At 35.9% G+C, this 20,118-nt stretch overlaps 1 protein-coding gene across 3 annotated transcripts in view; it reads right to left on the reverse strand.

Moving 5' to 3' along the window:
- TMEM245 (transmembrane protein 245) overlaps positions 1 to 20,118 on the reverse strand; it is a 73,899-nt gene that overhangs the window by 30,300 nt on the left and 23,481 nt on the right. For all 3 annotated transcript variants that reach the window (XM_052704236.1, XM_052704237.1, XM_052704238.1), the window contains 6 exons: positions 15,651 to 15,755; positions 14,244 to 14,326; positions 11,755 to 11,845; positions 10,880 to 10,978; positions 7,826 to 7,957; positions 2,636 to 2,758 (listed from right to left, as the gene is read on the reverse strand). In XM_052704236.1, the coding sequence (XP_052560196.1) occupies positions 2,636 to 2,758; positions 7,826 to 7,957; positions 10,880 to 10,978; positions 11,755 to 11,845; positions 14,244 to 14,326; positions 15,651 to 15,755 (633 nt within the window). The remainder of the gene's footprint in view (positions 1 to 2,635; positions 2,759 to 7,825; positions 7,958 to 10,879; positions 10,979 to 11,754; positions 11,846 to 14,243; positions 14,327 to 15,650; positions 15,756 to 20,118) is intronic.

Consider the following 20,118-nt stretch of genomic DNA (forward strand, 5'->3'; position numbering starts at 1 on the left):
TTGGAAGTCACATTCAATTGTTCACCCAATACAACCTCTTTCCAAAACATCATGTACAGACAGGGACCGTACTCCATCTTTCTGACTATTTAACTTCGGCCTTGATGATAAATCAATCTATCAGCTAAAGCAAGTCACTATTTCAGCCCATTTGATCAGCATACTGTTAATATTGATTTTGAGATCATAAAAAACAAACTAAATCAGGCCCTGATTTAGTGGGAAATAACCGATCACCAGTAATAACATCAGCTATATTTTCTTACAACTGCAAGTAAATTCTAAAACCTGAAACACGTTTTAGCATCCTCAGTAATGCTGTAAACATGATTGTTTTCTTCTTGGTAAGACATGCCATTTCTCCTGAGCTACTACAGTGTTTTCTTTTGTAACTACAAAACTCCCTATCCTCAAGGAGGCACCCAGATACTGTTTAGTCTTCCTTCAGGTGGGACCTGGCTGCAGATCCTCATGGCAGTGAAACTTGCAACAGAAAAAGCCGTGTATTTCTATATGAACAATATCCTCTCATCTTGACACTCACAAAAAGTACACTGAAAAATGGCTCAATTAAATCTTGTTTTATTAGTACAGCTACAGTTAAATTCTTAGAATGCTACGCCTTGAGTGGCTTAGTGCATTCAGGGAATGAGGAAATTAACAGCAGCAATCAGACAAAGCTTGATTATCTATGATGTGAGAAGAAAACCTAATTTAAGGCAGGCAATGAACAAGAGCTGGAGATCAGTTAAAGTGTCAACAAGCACAGCACCAGTACTGACAGGAAAAGTTATTCTTTCCCAGTGTCCACAAAAGAAACCTGCTTCCTGAAGGAGCAATGGATCACCAATACAGACGCACCCACTTCAACTGCACAACCCAAAGAAGGCATCTGGGATGAACAGCAGTAGAATAAATAGTGTTAAAGCAAATTAAAAGCTATGAAAAGACAGGAAACCTAACTCAAACCTTTTTAAGACAAGATGCACGTAACAGCATCATACAAAATAAAATTAATTTTAGATCAGTTAGTTTTTGGTAGATGAATGTATTTGCTTTAGCACAGAAGTACTGACATGACAAGAAGGAGCAGCCACAGAATATAATTTAACATGAGCAGCTCGCTGACTTTTCATGAAACGGTTTCAGTAGAACATTCAGCAGTAAAACTGTTATGTCCCTCCTCTACCTCTACAGGCATTTGAAAATGTTCACATCTGTTTGACAAGATCTCTAATATTTTAGGCATATTCTAACCAGAAAGGCTAAGGCCCTCATCCTTCCTGGTGTGACAGAGGGGACACCTGTGCCATTACAGAGGAGGAAGCATGACCACTCCGTGCTGGTTAGATAACTGTATTGCTCACAGATATGTGTTGCTAGCTACTGTAGATTTGAGTTTAAGTTGCAATTTACGAAGCTGAAAATTTGTGAACTAGAAACCTCATGGGTTGAAGTGAAGAATGAGTGAAATCACATGTTAAGAGCAGTCTATACATAGGGGATTGTATGTTTATATTTTCCTAATAAGCTCATAAAATGAAGCTTATTTTACAGAATATGTTGTCTTGTAAATTTCAGAGATCCGAAAGGGACTGTTACTCAGATTCAGCCCACAACACAAGTAGAGGAAACTGAGTAGGCTTTAGGGCATCCAGTCTTTAAAAGGAGCAGCATATAATGAATCTGATAAAAGCCACTGGACAGCTGATGTTACATTTTGTGTCTGAGCAATGACTGCATTAAGATGATCCGCAATTTGAATTTATCCTTTGTCTCAGATACCATTTCCAATGCATCACCACAGGTGAAGCTGTAAATGAAGGAAGAAATGAAACACTGCCATGGAATCTTGCTGTCCTCCTCACTAACTAAAGAAGAGGTAATTAGAAAACAACAATAGTGATTCTCTTTAGTTTCAGGCAGTCATTAAATTAAGCCTTGCTGCTATTCGTTCTTTCTTAAATATTGAAAAGAACTCACACAACTGCCTTGAAATATCGTTAAACATTACTTTGATTTTACAACACTGTCTAGAAAGGCCTCCTTTCCTGAACAAGCATCATGACAGTAGTGAAGTAAAACTGGCAAAACATCTATTTTTCTAACAAATGTTTTCCAGTGTTGAACTAGTAACTAGGACATGGATTTCGGTGAGGCCTTCAAGATCTGTATTTATTTAGTTAAAATGGAATAAGCTGTAGGTCAGAGTTCTTAATATCACACACTGAGATCAAGATGTTCATAAGCTTTCAGCAAAGTTCCATTTAATCTATTTTTTCCCCTCTTCTAAAGGCATTACTTTGTTTAAGGATATGCTTACAAGAATATGCCATAAGATTTCAGCAGTTATTTTGGGTATAACAAGTTACAGCTCAATGTCTACATGGCCAGAAACAAAGAGCTTTCAATGAACAGAATGATGGGAAGACTGCCCTATCCTCAACATGGAAATTACAGTGTGGATTTAGGGTTCCTTTGCCTAAGATGTTCCCTGAATAACTGATTTGAAGGTTGCAACATCTCAATTCGGTAACGTTAGAGAACGCTTTAGGTTTGATTTTCAATGTTACAGTATGTGCAATTAGGTCCCTTCAGTAAAACCAATCATATAAACACATAACATAGTACTTACCACTGAAAGCACAAAATTGAGAAGAGCTGTCCCACTATGGAAAAGGATCGTCACCAATGTTGTAACTGTAGTGAACAAGAGGCTCACATTCCGACTCATCACTATCCAGAGAGACTCCAGGATCTAGAAAAAAAGCAAGGAGTGCAAAAATCAAGCATCAGACTGAATTAGTTAACATACAGAATTGCATTCAGAGTCATACAAAAAAAAAAAAAAAAAAAAAAGACATTTATATATTAAAATAAAAAAAAATAAAATAAAATAAAAATCAATCATCTTCCCTTACCCCTATATTGCAACAGGTAACATTTAACTGGCCAAAGACAAGACCCTAGGTAGATATTTACAAAGTTTTGGGGAATTCTTCTTCCAGCGCTCAAAATAATTTCATCATGTAAAACTGCATAAAATCTAGACTATGTGACATTGTTTACTGTGATCTGTGTCACCACCAATCGAAAGTAGATCCCATCTTGGGAGAGAAAACTCATCTTTTCAAAAGCAGAAATGCTAAAGCACGAAGAACATCACAAAGTAGAAATGAAGCTGAAGGCAGCTTCAAATAAAGTAATACAATTACTACTTTAATATATTTGTTCTAGATGTATGTAAATAAGTTGCATAATTTTCATAATGTCTGTAGACAACTATACAGGAGACGATTTTGCACAGGGATGCAATAATTAGTCAAGTTGTTATGTAAAACTAATCATTCAGTGCAGGACAACCTATTAATTCTTGTAGGGGCTTGGGAAACTGACTGCTTATTAATTACAGATACTACAGAGTCTTTTTGAGATATGCCTTTAAATAAAGGATATCCAGCATAGCCAAATTAATTTATGTCTGGATGCACATGCAACAAGCTAATTAAGGCAGTAACTTCAGGAAACAGATTATCTGGCTGGGAGGTTTTCTTTCAGGACAGTAAACTCCTCAGCATAGGCTATAGCTGTGTAACAGTTTCACTACAAATTTTAGGCTAAGGAGCTCAGAATCTGGAGTAAACAACTGCAATTAATTCAAATGCAGGTATCAGGTGGTTCAATCAATACTGAGAACGTTTCTTCTATAAGAACTTTCTTGTTATGTAGAGTCATTCATCAGAGCTGCTGAGCTAAGTTACCACTAGCACATACTTTGAAATATGCACAAATAGTGCCTCTCAGTGATCTTCAGTTTGACCTATGAAAGCAAGGGCATGTTTTGAGACTGTATTCATCTGTAGAGTAAGTTCCCCCTAACATAAATTCACAATTACTTATTTCAAAATGTCTCATGAGAAAACAGACACTGCAGACACTAGTCATTGCTGAATATGTTATCAAAAAGCACTCAAAAAATCAACTAACAGTAAAAAAGCAAAACACAAGCCCTTACACTTCTGATTTCACAGTGATGTTTGATTCCTAAACTTCTCTTACAAAAATGAATACATGGGACTGGAATCATTATGAAGAACAGATGGTATTAGCTATATGCTTATGTAATTACTAGAAGAAAATCTGAGGGACAGAAAACAACGTTACAATATAAGAAAACATTACAATACAAAATTGAGCATCTGAAATTGGATATCAGTCCAACTCGATTTGGAATATACATTTATCAGTCACTGCTAAAGGAACAGACAGAAAAGCCTAACTGAGCTAAAGCTTTTTGTATATGTTTTAATGGAAGGTCTTCTGTCTTCCTGTCTGAGAAATCTCTGAATGAAAAACTGCTGGTAGAATGATGAATACTCTTGTGAAAGAAGCAAGATCAATTTAAGGAGACATGAGCAATTTCTCATATAACACTGAGGGAGTTTTAAGTGATCATTCACAGATTTGGTCAGCAACAATTTGCTTTTTCAAGGTTTCAAATATTACAGAAATGGAGTAAAAGTTACAGATGGAAAAATAAGCAACTGAGAAAGGATTCTCATCTCAGGATACAGTGTGAGGTCAAAAATTTGAGGCAGATGAGAGAACTTACTCTCCCCTAAACTGAGAATAGGACAGAACAAATCCACCCTGGAAATACATCACTGGAAGAACAGTTTAGTACTCTACTGCTTCTACTTAATACTGAAAAAATTCAATGAGGAAACACATCAGGAAACACCCTTGTAAAAACCAAAGCTATTAAGAAAGGAAAATGATGATTTGGAAAAGCTTACCTTTATATTAAATTTTAAGGCAATTTAATGTTTATATGGCAAATTGCTTCAAAATGGTAAGATCTACCTACATCAAACTAAAGCTACTAGAGGTACTACAACAAACAGCACATTTTGAGGGAAGTACAGAAGTCTTCTGTGCTTTTACCTGATAATCACAGTTCAACTCCTGAATCAGTGCATACTGTTACGGACAAAATGAGTGCCACTAATTCCCCTGCACAGGTATACCAGTGATGTAACTATATGCTTTCAACTCTAATATTCAAGTTTCGTCCACTATGGGAAGTCAAACTTTTTAATTTTATTTTATTTTTTAAGTTTTACACCTAGCAGATACTCCTCTTTTTCAAGAAGAAGAACACTTCCTATTATTTCCATAAATGGGAAAGAGCTTATCTGCTTATAATTGCAAGATGACATGGTCTAACAGCTGTGTTTTAAAAGAACATACAGTGATCAGTACTATTCTGAAATATTTCAGAAAGTCATGGGACTAGCGAGAGTTATTCTACGGCAAGCTCTAGCCACAGTCTATGCATAGGTACGCATTACATGCGAGCAGTATAAACTTATTCTTTTTAGAAGTGAAGGAAGTCTCCCTATAGCTGCATATTCTTTACAGTTACCACTTTCAATAGTCTGTGTTTAAAAACAACGTTGAAGCAGTTTCAGGAAATTTACATCTTGCTGTATGCTTAAGAATTACAGGTTAACACTGATTTTAAGTGTTCAAAAGCAGAAACATCCTATAGTTTCAATTATAGCCAAGACACTTAAAAACCCCTCCAGCCTGTAAAGCATAACCAAAACCTAAAGGAAACAAAGAACCTTACTAAACAACAATATCCACAAAAGTGCAAGAAAAAAATCCAAAGAAAAATAACAAACAGCAAAACAAAAATAACCTGCCTAAACTATTCTCCAAAAAAAAAAAAAAAAAACCCACATCGTTTAAAATATTGATCCTTTCCAGTTCAATATGCTGTTGTATAAACTCATTGCTCCTTTTCTAAGCATCAAGAGAAAGACTGTCACTCTCTCACAAAACACAAATCTGGGAAGCAGTAAGCTTCTGTTGTATCTAAGGATAAGTGAAAACCCTGCCATCAAATACCAGACTTAAGTTAGAACTATGATTATTTTTATCATCACCAAGACTTAATGGTCTGGACAAATACACATCAGATCTTTATTGATTTTCATTTGAAACAGTGGGATTAATATTTATGCAGTGGATTTTTTATAAGCTAGCCAGTAAGGAAAATGCTACCCAATAAGGAGTGAAATCAGGATTTAGCATTATACACTAGTGCTGACTGGTTTACAATCTGTCATGACAAATCTATGCGTATGGAGAAAAATGACAGGAGCCTCCCCAGAGATGATTAGTAATGAGTTCATGGACATAAACAGCAAAGCAAGCCAACTGCTGGCATTTTTCCTTTATTTCTAAAACCAAACTTCAAGATAATGTAAAGCATACTAGATTGAGAAAAAATTTTAATATTGACCTACCTCAAACTTAAATATTTATTCTCTTTTCACTATTTCTCCATTATTTTAGCCTACTTAGACTACTGATGCACACACACTATGGCTTCTAAGCACAACGAAGCAATGAGGTAAAGGAAATGGCTAGCACCTGTTGTGTAGTTCTTTTTCACTTACTCTTTCTTACCTAAAGGCAACACTGATTTTAAATGATGATTTGCTACACATTTTTGTAACGTTGCTTCAGGTACGTACAGCCAACTTTGAGAAAGAATTCAGCACATTTTCTGTATTAGCTGAAAAGGTTTCATTACTGTAAAAAGTTCCTCTCAACTTCTGGACTCACTTCTTATTTTTTAAATGATAGAAACTGTAACCATTTAAACAGGAGTTGAAGGAAAACAAGGCACACACACCCATCGCTCAAGACCAACAACTGGCTCAAGGCAAATAATAGCTTAAACTGCATCCACAAAAGATTCAAGTTAGGTATAATTAATTAACATTCTTTCAAAATGGATAAATATTAATCTTTAGATATTTCTCAATTACGAGAAATATAACAATAGTTCAGGTCAAAGATGAACTGTGCCAGGGAATGACAGCATGTTACACGCTTCAGATCCAACATCGTTTGTTAGACAAATGTAGTTGCTTCCCTTCTTTTCACTTTCCATGTTTCTTCTCTTCATAAGGTGAAAAGGTCCAGTGCATTAATCCAGGGACTCATGCAGTGTAAAATATTAATTTCATTCCCCACAGAACTTTCATAAAAGAGAAATAAAGTTGCTAGCAACCAAACGAATAATAATTTCAGGAAAAAAAGACTGTACAACACTTGCATTTACATATGTATTTTACGTATTTGTGTATGCGTGTCACAAACTTATTGGTCAATATATTTAATTCATAATCCAGATAGATTACGTATTTAAAACAAATTTAAACATCACCAAATTTACACTTGGCATACATTTCACATAAAAATAACACTGAAGCAAACTAATACTTGGCACACAACAAATTCCTAGAACAGACAGATGAAGTAAGAACAATTCCAAACAAACGATCTCTAAGAAACAGAAAAGTAAACCACAGAATATGAAGAATTTAAACCAACTTGCAGGTGACACAGGTAATACTACAACAATCTCAACAAGGAATAAGTTTGAAGCTCATATCACAAAATCACAGAACCACAGAATCATAGGAGTTAATGATCTCCAAAGATCCCTTCCAAGCCCAACCCTTCTGATAAAAGCAAGCTCCCTACAGTAGGTTGAACAGGAAAATGTCTGGGAAGGTCTTGAATAACTCTAGAGAAGGAGATATCAGTGAAGACACTGAAATCAGGAGCTTTTCATCACAATTAATTCTTCTTTGCAGTATGAATACTTCCAAAAGAAGACAAAAATTACTGCAAAGGCACTTATAAACTCTACCAGAGTTTCCATGTACCTGCATGCCATATCCTTAGCAAGAGGAGTAGGAATTAAAACAAGACCAATTTGGTAAAAAGGGCAAACAATACCTACCGAAAGAAATGTTTCAATGTTATCATGAACAAATGAGGCAACATCTTGCCAGTCCAGAATATCTCCAAGCCAGCTGTTCTGACGGTTTATGTGCCATTTGTGTCCTTTGTGTCTTCCAGAATGCGTTACATTCTTAAAGAGAGAGACAAAGATACAAAGGTACCATATATTTGAGTAATTAAGACAAACATGAAAAGCAGAAGACTAAGAATTTCTTATAACATGTCCTCTGTGTACCTAAACTGCTAGGTCTGCTCTAACTCTTAATCTTCAAAAATCACTGGAACCAAGGAAGTATTTTTCTGTACAACTGGAAAAATAAGAGCTGACAAAAAAACTATAGTTAATTATCTGATGTAATTACAGTTATATTGTACTAATGCATCTCACTTAAACATTAGTGTGACAGCTTGACAAAGACAGTGGTATCTATTTTGCTCCTTAGGAAAGCAGAGAACAAAGAAGTAACAATTTCAGTTACTGCACACATAATTTGCTGATGGCAACACATAACTTCTTCCATAATCCATAAAGAATAATAAAAGAAGACACAAGAAGAACTATTTTTCTCACATTGTGTCTTCCATTGAAAACATTCACTCATTCAAAAGCTACAAACTAAACCAGAAGTATGTAGGATTTCTTTTGACTACACAGCTTTGTAGCTGCAAAACAACAAAACAACAGGAACTGATCGTAACAGTTATAAATACAGCAGGTAGTTGCTCAGGTGGCTACATCCGAATTATGAAGTAGATTCTGAGCAACAGAACCAAACAAAGAACCTCACAACTGAACGGGCTAAAAGGAGAGGTTCTCCTTGAAGATGACACTTTAATTGCAGTTGCCATCATCTTCCAAGTGATTTCTTCTTCCATTATTATACAAAAGCTCAATAGCAATTAATCTTTTACAACATCTCCAGAACTTTTTAAAATATATACTATTTGCTATCTGCTGATCTTTTCTCAAAGTGGAAGTTAATGACTGAAACCACATTTTGTTGGCAATTCTTCCTCAACTCTACAGCTTTCATGTAAGAATATTACCTTACAGCCTAGAACAGGACTATGCAGACCTCAGAATAAAGCATAACTATGCTTGTACTAATGGAGAACTTGAAAGCTCCACTGAGATACCATTAGATTTGATACAGATGTCTTGCATGGAAATATCATATGGTTTACTAGTTTTCAGTTACTCTGAAAGGCTCCACGAGGTAACTGCAATACTACAGGAGGAAACAGCCAGGAAGTCACCCAAGTTTGACTTGTAAATGGACATGGAGCATGACAGAAGGAGCAAGATTACAAATCGAACTCTGGGACAGTTACCTGCAGCCCTCAGATGAGTGACAGCCCATCATGCCCTGGCTAACTTAAGGTCTCTAATGTGCAACTAGTAACTGGAGAAAAAAAAACCTAAGATCACAAGTAGCATCAATCTACTCCTGCAGATCTTTTTCATGTTTTGATTGCTAGGGAAGCCACTTGCCGCTGTGCTCTACTACAGCATTTACAAGATCAAAACCCCATAGTCTCCCCCCAAATAACAATCTGCAGAAAAGAAATAATATAATGTAACTCAGAGATTCAACATACTGACGCAACAATGTACTTCTGTGGCACATGCCCAATTGAACCATACAGAGCCGCTGCACATCTAGTTACAACACCAAAAGCATTAGCATTTGGCTAAATATACAACATCGACTCGTCCTACATTCTTTTCTTCCAGCAAAATCTCTTGTAAAATGGAACAGCTTAGGTAGGAAGAGATTTAAAGCCTTGGTTGCAATCCCACTGCCATCAGCAGGGCTGCCACCCACTAGATCAGGCTGCCCAGGACCCCATCCATCCTGGCCTCGAATGCCTCCTGGGGCATCCACAGCTTCTCTGGGAAACTGTGCCAGCGCCTCATCGCCCTCCAAGTAAAAAACTAACACCTAACATAAATATTACCTGTTTTAATTTAAAGCCATTCCCCCTTGTCCTATCACAGTTTGCCCACGTAAAAATCAGTCTTCCTCCTGTTTATACGCTCCCTTCAAGGACTGCAATATCGCAACAAGGTCTCCCTGGAGCCTTCTCTTCTCCAAGCTAAACAAGCCCAACTCCATCAATCATTTTTCACAGAAGAGATACTCCAGCCCTCCAGTCATCCTGAGGACCCACTCCAATAGCTCTACATGCTTCCTGTACTGGGGGCCCCAGGCCTAGACACTGTATTCCAGGTAAGATGTCATGAGGGCAGAGCAGAAGGGGACAGTCACAGCCTTTGCCCTGCAGGCCACCTGTCTTCTGATGCAGCCCAAGACACAGTCGGCCTTCCAGACTGTGAGCACACTCTACCAGCTCGTGTCCTTTCACACCAGCCATCTCTTTGCTGCATGACTTTGCTTTTTATTCTGCCAGCATCTGTCCATTCTTCCCCACAGCAGGCAGAGAAGAGAGTGGGAATGAAAGAACAGCTTTCTACTTTCAGTTCTTCCATAGATACAGTTTTCTCTCTTTTATATTTTGCTATTTCAAATGCATCACAGCTAATGAATTGCTTTCTTCTTCCTTTACTGGCAAGAAGCATCGACATCACAAAAATTTAATTTTTATTAACTTTTCAAGATTCAGTGTGCAGAATCAGAATTCAGAGAACCCACTACTGGAATTCACAAAAAATGCATTTAAAGAACAACTTTTTCATTTAAAATTCAAATCAATGAAAGATACACAAATCACACAGAATACCAGCTTTTTCCCAACCCCTTAGTATAACAAAAATTCAAAAGAAAGCTCTGAACTAGGAGTGACTAAATATGAATAATGAACAAAGAACATATTAAATTGCAGACATAAAAACACATTGAAGGGCATAATTCTGGATATACTCAAACTTATGCACTTGGGATTTTGCTTTGTTTCTTTGTAAAATCAATTTTGTATCATTATGATATTTATTCAGCAGTTCAAGCTTCTTGCTAATCTTATATGCTTAGCATAATTGTCTCAAGACAGTAAGTGATAGTTTATATAAATATAATTTAAACAAGCTACCCACCTTCACAAACCAAGAATGATAAAGCCTGTCCCAAAGCTCCAGCACTTGTTTTTCAATCACAGCGGTGTTGTTCACTTTTTCCCCTAAAATTTTATGAAGCTGAAACATATATAACTCTTATTACACAGGACAGAAGGTAGCTGGCATCTACTGACAAACTCAAAGGTAGACAAATCACACAGAATTATCAGAATAAAGGTATAATCCAATCCCAAATAATTAGAAGACCTGAGTTTCAGTATGGAATATACTCTTGAAATCAATATGATTCAAAACAAAGATTTTTTTGATAAAACATTCTGCTACACTAAGCTGAAGGCTTCTTTCTGCACTGAAAAACTAATGCTGCCTCTAAAATGCTTAATCCAATTTATACCTGATCTTATTCACAGTAAACATTTCAAACTATGTGAGATACATGCGATCTTGGCAAATTCTCCTGAAGAATGTTAATTTAAAAGTAAACAAGTGAAATATAAATTTACCACGTGCAGTCCATGCAGAAATTAGAATACACGTGGTTAAAAAAAAGCACATTTTCTAAAATTGGACAGTTAAAAGTCGAATGAAAAATTAGTCATCTTTATTTGATATATTTTCACTGGCAATCTTAGTAAAATGAAGATAGATTTTTCAGCTCTTATAAACAGACATTTCTCTAATTAGAAAATCTATTGAAATCACTCCCACTGCCTTCCTTCACTCACAGACTAAAATCAGAAAGAACAGATCTGCTAACAAAACAGTTAATCACATGAAAAACAGGGTCACAGAGAAAAACGTTTTTATTTCATTTTTACTTATATGAAATACAGGAGTCCAGAACGTAATTTAAAAAAACAAAAAAAAAAAACAACAAGGGAACTGTTTCTCACCTTGTGTGTAATCCATTCTCTGCCATATTGGTACACATTATTTGCTGCTGAGTTGAGCGCCTTCTGGAAAACCTGGGCTTCTGGAAGCCAGCTGTTGTATTTCATTATTTTTTTTTTTTTTTTTAAGAAGAAAACAAAGTTATCTGCTACTTATTTTACCCATTTCATTACACCTGAAACATATTACCAATTAACATACAGAAACAACAAAAAATAGCTAAGAACAAATGAATGTATTACAGCTAGAGTACTTTGTTCTTATGTGCCAAAGAGACAATTTTTTGTTAAGCGGAGCACAATTCAACATATCATATGCCATTACATTTGTAATTCACTACGGTACCCACAACCTTAGTTCAATTGCTACCTCAACGTTTTCAAGTGAGCCTTATTCATATTTCACCCTTATAATTTTTTCTAGTGTTCTAGTTTTCTGAAAATATTACATGAAGCAGTCTTTTCGAGTTACAAAGACATCCTTCTCAATTATGAGCTGAATGCAAATTGTCAGTTAATGTGACTTCTCTGCATAAGCAAGATGAATTAACAGGTTACAATACCACTTATTTCTAAGACTCTAGCAAGTTATCTGCTTACAAGAATCTTCATGTCACTTCCATGTCATGTCACAAATCACAACGTGACTCATGTCACTTTCAAATAACAGACTTATTGAGCTGCCAACATTTCAACAATTCTGAATACAGGGAGTGCATTCCCCAACTTTTTTTCGACATTGTCATTCAATTAGTGATGTTAAAGCCCTTCAAATAAAAAAAACAAAAGGAAAAAAAAAAACGTTTGGGAATCGAAACTGCTGCATTTCTTGAGTTAACTCAATATGGAATCCTTCCTGTGCATATAACTCTTCAGAAATGTCGTCAAATTCCAGTGCAGAACATTTCAGTAACTCATTTCTAAACATAATCTACATATTAAGTATCAAGCTCTGAAATCTAAGCTTGTTAGATTTGACAGAAGGTGTATTTACTCCTAATGAATTAATATATGGTGTTTTGAATGCTTCTAATTTGGAGGCAGAAACTGCAAGTAAACATCCTAAATAAAATTCTGCTAATTACTCAGCTAATACTCCAGAATCCTCAGCATGTGAGTAAGCTTTGGACTTTCAAACTTCCATTTTCATTACTCCTACTTATTTTCATCCTGTGGCAAAATGGGAAGGCTAAATGATACAGCAGATGTCACAAAGGAATAAACAAATGCATTTAAGTGGTCTCTTTTGACTGAGATTACTTCAGTTTTGCTCAAACATGTTATCACAGCATTTCTCAACAACACCATTTTAGTTATATTTTTGAGAATTCCCCTTGCTCTTACAATACAGTTTCTTTCAATCTTATTAAACCATTGTCACTTCTGTGAGAAGGTTCCCTTGACAATGTCAACAATTCTCATCTAGATGATTTTTTCCCCATGAAGTGCCCTGGCTTACTTTCACTCAAGGTCTGTTTAGCCAAAGCAGAACAAAAGCAAATCTGAATAATCTCCCTTTATTACCTATTCCCTCTCCACTGTTAACACAATCAGTTTGCTCACCACTGCACTCTTATTATTCATCTATGTTCATTTACTTCATAATATTCTCCCTTCCTTAATATTTATCTTGTTTTAGCTGTAATCGTTACGTATATTGCATCTAGAGTCTTTCCAGTGTACATAATATCTGCTCTAAATAGGAATATCCTCTCCTAAATGATTCACAGCAAACTTTCACTATCCACCACTCTTTCTATCCCCTGAACTCTTTTTTGGTTTGATCCAGAAACATTTCTTTCAAATTCAACTCTGTCAAAGGCAAATTCAACTCTGTTCTGCAGTCAGCTCCCTACATGGAAAATATAATTCAGCTTTCAGCTCAGTCTTTTAGAGCATTCTTCACCATTACTTTTCTTTTCTGGGCAAAAGTGGAAGAAATTTTGACCACTATTCTCTGTATTCTCTTGTATATGCAAGTTTTTTTCCTCCAAAATTTTAACTACAGAGGTTTATTCAGCAGTTCTTCTCCACCAAAGCTGAAACAGTTCTCAGATGAGATACCACATGCCTCTCCTGCAGAATAATGGATATACATTACTACTTCCTGACACTTCAGCTTTTACATCTGCCTGCAACAGTCACTCCCATTTCTGTTCACCTACAGAATTAAGCTAAAAACAAAAAAACAACAAAAAAAGGAAAAAGGAAAAAGGAAAAAGGAAAAAGGAAAAAGGAAAAAGGAAAAAGGAAAAAGGAAAAAGGAAAAAGGAAAAAGGAAAAAGGAAAAAGGAAAAAGGAAAAAGGAAAAAGGAAAAAGGAAAAAGGAAAAAGGAAAAAGGAAAAAGGAAAAAGGAAAAAGGAAAAAGGAAAAAGGAAAAAACCCTCCCCCCAAAAAAGAAACAAACAACAGAACAACCAAACTATCTGTAAGAGCACCTGGAAGCTTGTTCATCCACCCTATACTATTCGCTTAACTTCAGCATTCTTACTTTGCCCATTCTGGGTGACTGGCTACTGTCTCATTGATCAAGCTGCTCGTGACTTGAATCATGTGAACACTCTCTTGATGTACCTAAATTAAACACAGAGAGAAGAAATGTCATGTAATGCAAACTCGAACTCTACCTACTTTGAGAGTCTTTTTATTTTTTTTGGACTGGGTGGGGATGGGCTAGTAGCCCGTTTTTGACAGATTGAAAGAGTAATTCCTAAAACTCAGAAGACCCACTGTGAGCCATGAAGTAGCATTAACTCAGAAAAGAAATCAATGTAATAAATGACAGTCTGTTCTGACAGTTTTGGTCACGCACTGTTTAATTAACAATGGCAAATGGAAATTTAAATCTCATCTCATCAACTAGAAAAATAATACCTGGGGATATTATAGCAAAATAATATCTAACTACAGCTGTGCTGTCAGAGAAGTACTAAAATACGAAACATTTAAGTTTCAGATAGGACTTTCCAAGGTATGGATCAAAGAACCATAAAAATTAATGAATGCTCAGTTCTAATATGATTAACCACACTAAGTGCCTCACCAAATTAATTCTTCAATAACAAAATAAAAGACATCATATATAAATATCTTAATGTTTCTTTTCTGACTGTGAAAAAGCTTTAGGCTGGAATATTTGCACAGCTTTTAAAGCCTTCAATTTTAAGCACTCAATATTATGCAAGTTTACATTTTGGAGAAATGAGACTGACATCAGAATCAATCTGATATTTGTTTCACAGCTCTATTCAGGCAAACCATCCAGCCTCCACTGATTGCGCCAAGTAAGAATACAGCTCCATAAAAAAAAAAGGGGAGGAAAATAAAAGGAAAAAGCAAAACAGAACAAAACAGAAAATATGGGTGACCTCTTCTGGTGAAAAAAAAGAAAATCAACCACAATTCAAAAATGAATTGCAATGAGCATCTGAATCTCAGCACATTTTAACTTCGAATGGGATACTATGGGGTTATTACAGACAATCACACAAACAAACACACCTTAAGCATTTTACAAATACGGTTTTGATGCAAAGTAAATTAAAAAAAAAAAAACAACAAAATAAAATTCTAAGCAACTCTACGACTGCCATGAAAGCTGTAACCAGATGCAAAACAAAACTGTTACTTTAATACATAAGCTAACAACTGCACTTCTAGAATGAATTTCAAATCTCCAAATGTCTACAGATTGGTTTTGTTACATATAAATATATAAATAAATACATGTGCATATCTCCTCAGAAATCTTGGAATGGTAATAAATTTGACTACAGAACATTTCGTTCCTCAATACTTCAAAAGGTTCTTTAAGCTACACAATTTTGCATAAACATCAGTAACTTTCATTCAGCTTTTAAACATGAGCTCTGTGACAGTGTTCTTCAGCGCACCGTACCTTTGCAGTAAGGAGCAGGGCTAGGAGAAGGGTTCCTATCACTAGCAAAAATATTATGAAAATGCTGATTATTTTATCTAGCATTTTCTCCAACCACACGATCATCTGTGCAGAAAAAAAAAAAAGAAAAAAATCATGGCATATAAACTAATCTCCAATGAAAGCAACGTTAGATGCTATCTGGCAGCACTGTTATCTTTACTTATAACTGGAATGCAAAATTAGGCTCTAATCAAACAGCATTAATGCTCAAGCTCTGAGATGGACAATTAACAAGCAATGTTAGGATGATTAAGGCCATGGTATGACATGTGGTTTTGCAAACGACATTTACACATTACCACAAGACACAGCAAGCTCTCTGCAATGCAAATAATAATTCAACATATACTTAGCCAACCTAAAGAGGCTGCATTCACTTCAACTACCAACGTAGAAACTGACTTTGTTTCCTGTCCTTCACCAACTTGGAAACTTACGGGTACTATTTGCACAGAAGTTAACAAGGCATGCTGTTAAGTATGACCATGACTTTGGAACCTGAATAGCTAGTAGCTATCCAAATGACTACTGAGATATTTCTGCAAATAACCAAACATTTAAAGCTGCTTATCACCTTCTGAACTTAAGCTGAAGGCTTTATAAATCACTAAATTTCTAGTCAATTATTCTGTGCTGAATATTTTCATCAAATTTCAAACTGGAAAGATTCTCAGTATTATATATGAATCAGATAAAACTACTTATATATGGAACAAGCATGTTTGTTATTCTGTTGGTTTATGGAAAGGCACATTCTGTACATGTCTACGGGTAACAATGATACCACTTCAGATTAGAAAAAATTTGCTGATGTCATTCAAAACATGAGAACTGCCGAACTACATGACTATTCACAGTGCAAGCTAAGCTTTCTCATACATCAATTGACTATCCACACAAAAAGTTGAGAAAGCTCATGCAAGTGTGACCAAGCACATTTTTCTAGCTTTTATATATAGTTCAAGTACCAAATTTTATTTTTATTCCATCTGGCATAAAAAAATACAATTGTAAAATCTGAGCTTTAAGAGAACCAAAGTTAATGACAATATGCAGGAGAAGAAAGTATTTCCAAGTGAGTATAAGTTACGTATCCAGAGATTAGGATGATAACTCTTTGCATAGAGTTCTTCCCAAACTACTGAGCTTACCAATGGTTTACATTTGTAAACCACTTCTTCCCTCACTATTTACCCCACTCCTACATAGGAAATCAACAACCAGTAACTACTATGGACTGCTGTATGTCTGAATTTCTTAACACAGAAGCTATATCTCCTGCTTGAAAAGGAACAGAAGCTCATCCTGTAACATTTAAGCAGTTAATACACATAAAGCTTTGAGAGGAAAAATAAAAAAGCTTAAAGTTTTTACAACCAATTCCTTGTTTGATCTGAATCACGATAAGGATTACATTCAGCATTTTAGAACTGCTGTTAAAAATACTGAAAAAAAGCTGGAAGAAAGCAAACAGGAACTAATGCTGAGCCAGCAAGTTTCTACGGCAAGATCTACATGACCTGCAGAAAGGAATTCTGTAGAACTGGAAGGAATCTGCAAAACCTTACGCCTTGGATATTTTTAACATTTTCCCCCCTTTGCTGAAATATCTCTGCCATCAGAAATACCATATGCTGGGGGGAGAGGTTACGTGCCTGTAGCAATAGCGCAACTTTCAAAAAAATTCTGACTAATTTCTACTTGGGGCTGTTAACTCTTTGGAAACAAGACAGAAAACAGGATTTGCTGTGCCCTTCCACATTTCACATGAATCAAGCAAGAGAAGCAAAAATGAAAGCCCCTGTTTCGAAGGTGAGAATCAAAAACTATCCCTGAAAACAATCAGTGGCCAGGAAGGGAAAATTTATGGCATGCGTTTTAAACTGAAGTTATAGAAAAAGACAATAAAGCTTCCCTTGCTATTCCTTAGTCAAAGTAAAAAATAATTCTTATTTACTTTCTAAGTTAGAGACAAAATCAACTCATTACTTAGTCTCATCTAGAACTCGAACCTGTCTCACTGCTAACATCTCTAGCTGTGTGAGAATACCCAACAGGAAGAATCTCATCCAGCAGCATAGGCTGGACTTTCTACGTGTTTTACCACCATAGCGACTACTGGAAGAAGAAAAAGCTCTAAAAAAATCAGGATGAGGACCCTCTGAACATCACCAGCAAGGATCTTTACTTGATGCTTCTCGCTGCAGGTTGGAATTATAATGCCTTTGAAGTGCAGCTGCAACATGCGTGAAGCCTCAATTACTTTTAATCTAGTTAGCAAAGTAATGGCCATGCTGATGCTGCACTAGCATAGACAGCAACCTCAGGCATGCAAGCCCACTTTGTGTTTATTTCTTGGGCAGGTAGCCTATGCAATCTACACGGAAGCCAAGTGCAGCATGCCTACGGGTACCTCAATCACATCTCTCACAGCCTTAAGAAGATCAACATTACACAACTGTTACAAACAAATCAGAGTAGAGATCCAAATTGGATTCAGTATACTCATAATAAAAGCAGATGCACAACATTATCTTAAGGTTATATTTATTCTGCCTCCTTTAATTTGCTTGCTATTAAGCTTCCCTCCCTTCCTCTACATTTACCTGCAACACTTCAGTAGGAAGCGCTCACCCTGGCACACTCACGTTAAATAATTCATTGGTACTAGCTTAGTACTGCATGTAAGTTAGAATGCTAAATTCCTGCGTGCTTGTACTTACCACTGAATCAGGCCATCCCTTTACATCTCTTCTGTAAATCACAGACACACACACAAATACAAACATACTGACTAAACACTAGTCATCAGCCAGAGATCATGAAGTTCTAAATTCAGTTCTGAGCTTCTTCATCTAAAAATCAGTTAACAACAAGAAGCTGATGCTGCCACAACATCCAAAATTATGCAACGGTAAGCAAAGCCAGGCTCCTAAGCTACAGAAGGTCACACTTTTAAAACCAAACTGAGAGGTTAAAAAGTTGTGATAGACTGACTGCAAAAAGCTATCTTAAATTTTCAAGGTTTTAAAAGAAAAGGCATCAACTTTAAAAAGATTTTTTTTAGAATATATCTCAAGGTAGAAGTAAGTTTCTAAGCCAAGTTGTACTCTTTTAAAATGCCTCTCAAATATCTTCAAGTATGCCCTGCTTACAATTTTCATATCATGATACAAACCCCATTACAGTGAGCGCAAGAAGACTTCTGATCACATTTACCAATCAGGAATCACACTATCTAGACAAGTTACGCAGTAAGATCCATAATTTATGAATTCATATTTTAGTGTCCTCAAACTGCACAGCCATCAGAACATTTTTTTAAACCATTTTATGAACTGCACTTCACACACAGTGACGCATACCTGGACATCCGTTCCACTTTCATTAACTTACATGAAATTACCAACAAGGGTGATTTCTTTCTAAACACTATTTCACCACCTATCAGGATTCTTTTTTTCCCCAAACCTTTTCAGACAGCAGACTTGATAACATTTTCCTTTAGTTCAATTAATATTCGATATCATCTTATTAATATCATCCGGTGAGAATAAGGGAAGATTATAACTGTAACACAACTCACACTATGCGGAAATGAATCATATGAATAGCTAAGTTAACACTGGAGAACAATCTAGATGAGCCCATTCATAGTTATGTCCCTCCAACAACTACAGTATTTAGTAATCCTAAAGATTCCTGCCATGTACAATGTCACAGAACCAATCATGCTAACCCTACCTATTCTCCACTTTGGGTGGTATCTGCACATTAAACACAATTATACATCATTCTTGTCTGCTAAAGAAAAATTCAAGCAGCTCTTCGACAGCTCTTGGAACAGGAAGAAAAAAAGCTAAGGTTTATCACCAGCAGCCCCAGACAGTCATCACTTCAGACTCTGTCATTTGTGCGACTGTCAGTGGATGATCGGTAACTTATGTTAGCATTCCCAAACATAATTCCCTGCAGAGTAGCAAAAAAGAGAAAGGCCCAGAGGAAGTAACTTTTCAAGTGACTGCAGCTGTTCTATGTCGTAAGTCTCCTCCATTCTTTGCCCTCTGGTAGAGCATTTTTTTTTAAATTAAGAGGAAAAAAAACAAAACAACCCTCAAGAACCTGATATATTTCTTGTATCTTCTTGTTTTGCTTTTTTCTTTACCTTGACTATAATGCTATCATTACTTGCTCATCATGCACAGAAGTCAACATTATATGCAACACTACAAGACTACAAAGATCTCATCCTATAAAAATATGAAGTCAAACATTAGTTTCAAAATCATCTCCTGAGAACTACATAATCCTCTTCTAAGAAGCTGTATCTGTAGGTTTTTGACCAATAATTCACTTTTCTAATATAAAAAACACCAAAAACTCAGAGTTCAAAGTAATAGCAAGTAAATTATTCTTACAGCATATC

Source organism: Tympanuchus pallidicinctus, unplaced genomic scaffold (assembly GCF_026119805.1).
Source record: "Tympanuchus pallidicinctus isolate F22 unplaced genomic scaffold, pur_lepc_1.0 scaffold5, whole genome shotgun sequence".
NCBI lineage: Eukaryota > Metazoa > Chordata > Aves > Galliformes > Phasianidae > Tympanuchus > Tympanuchus pallidicinctus.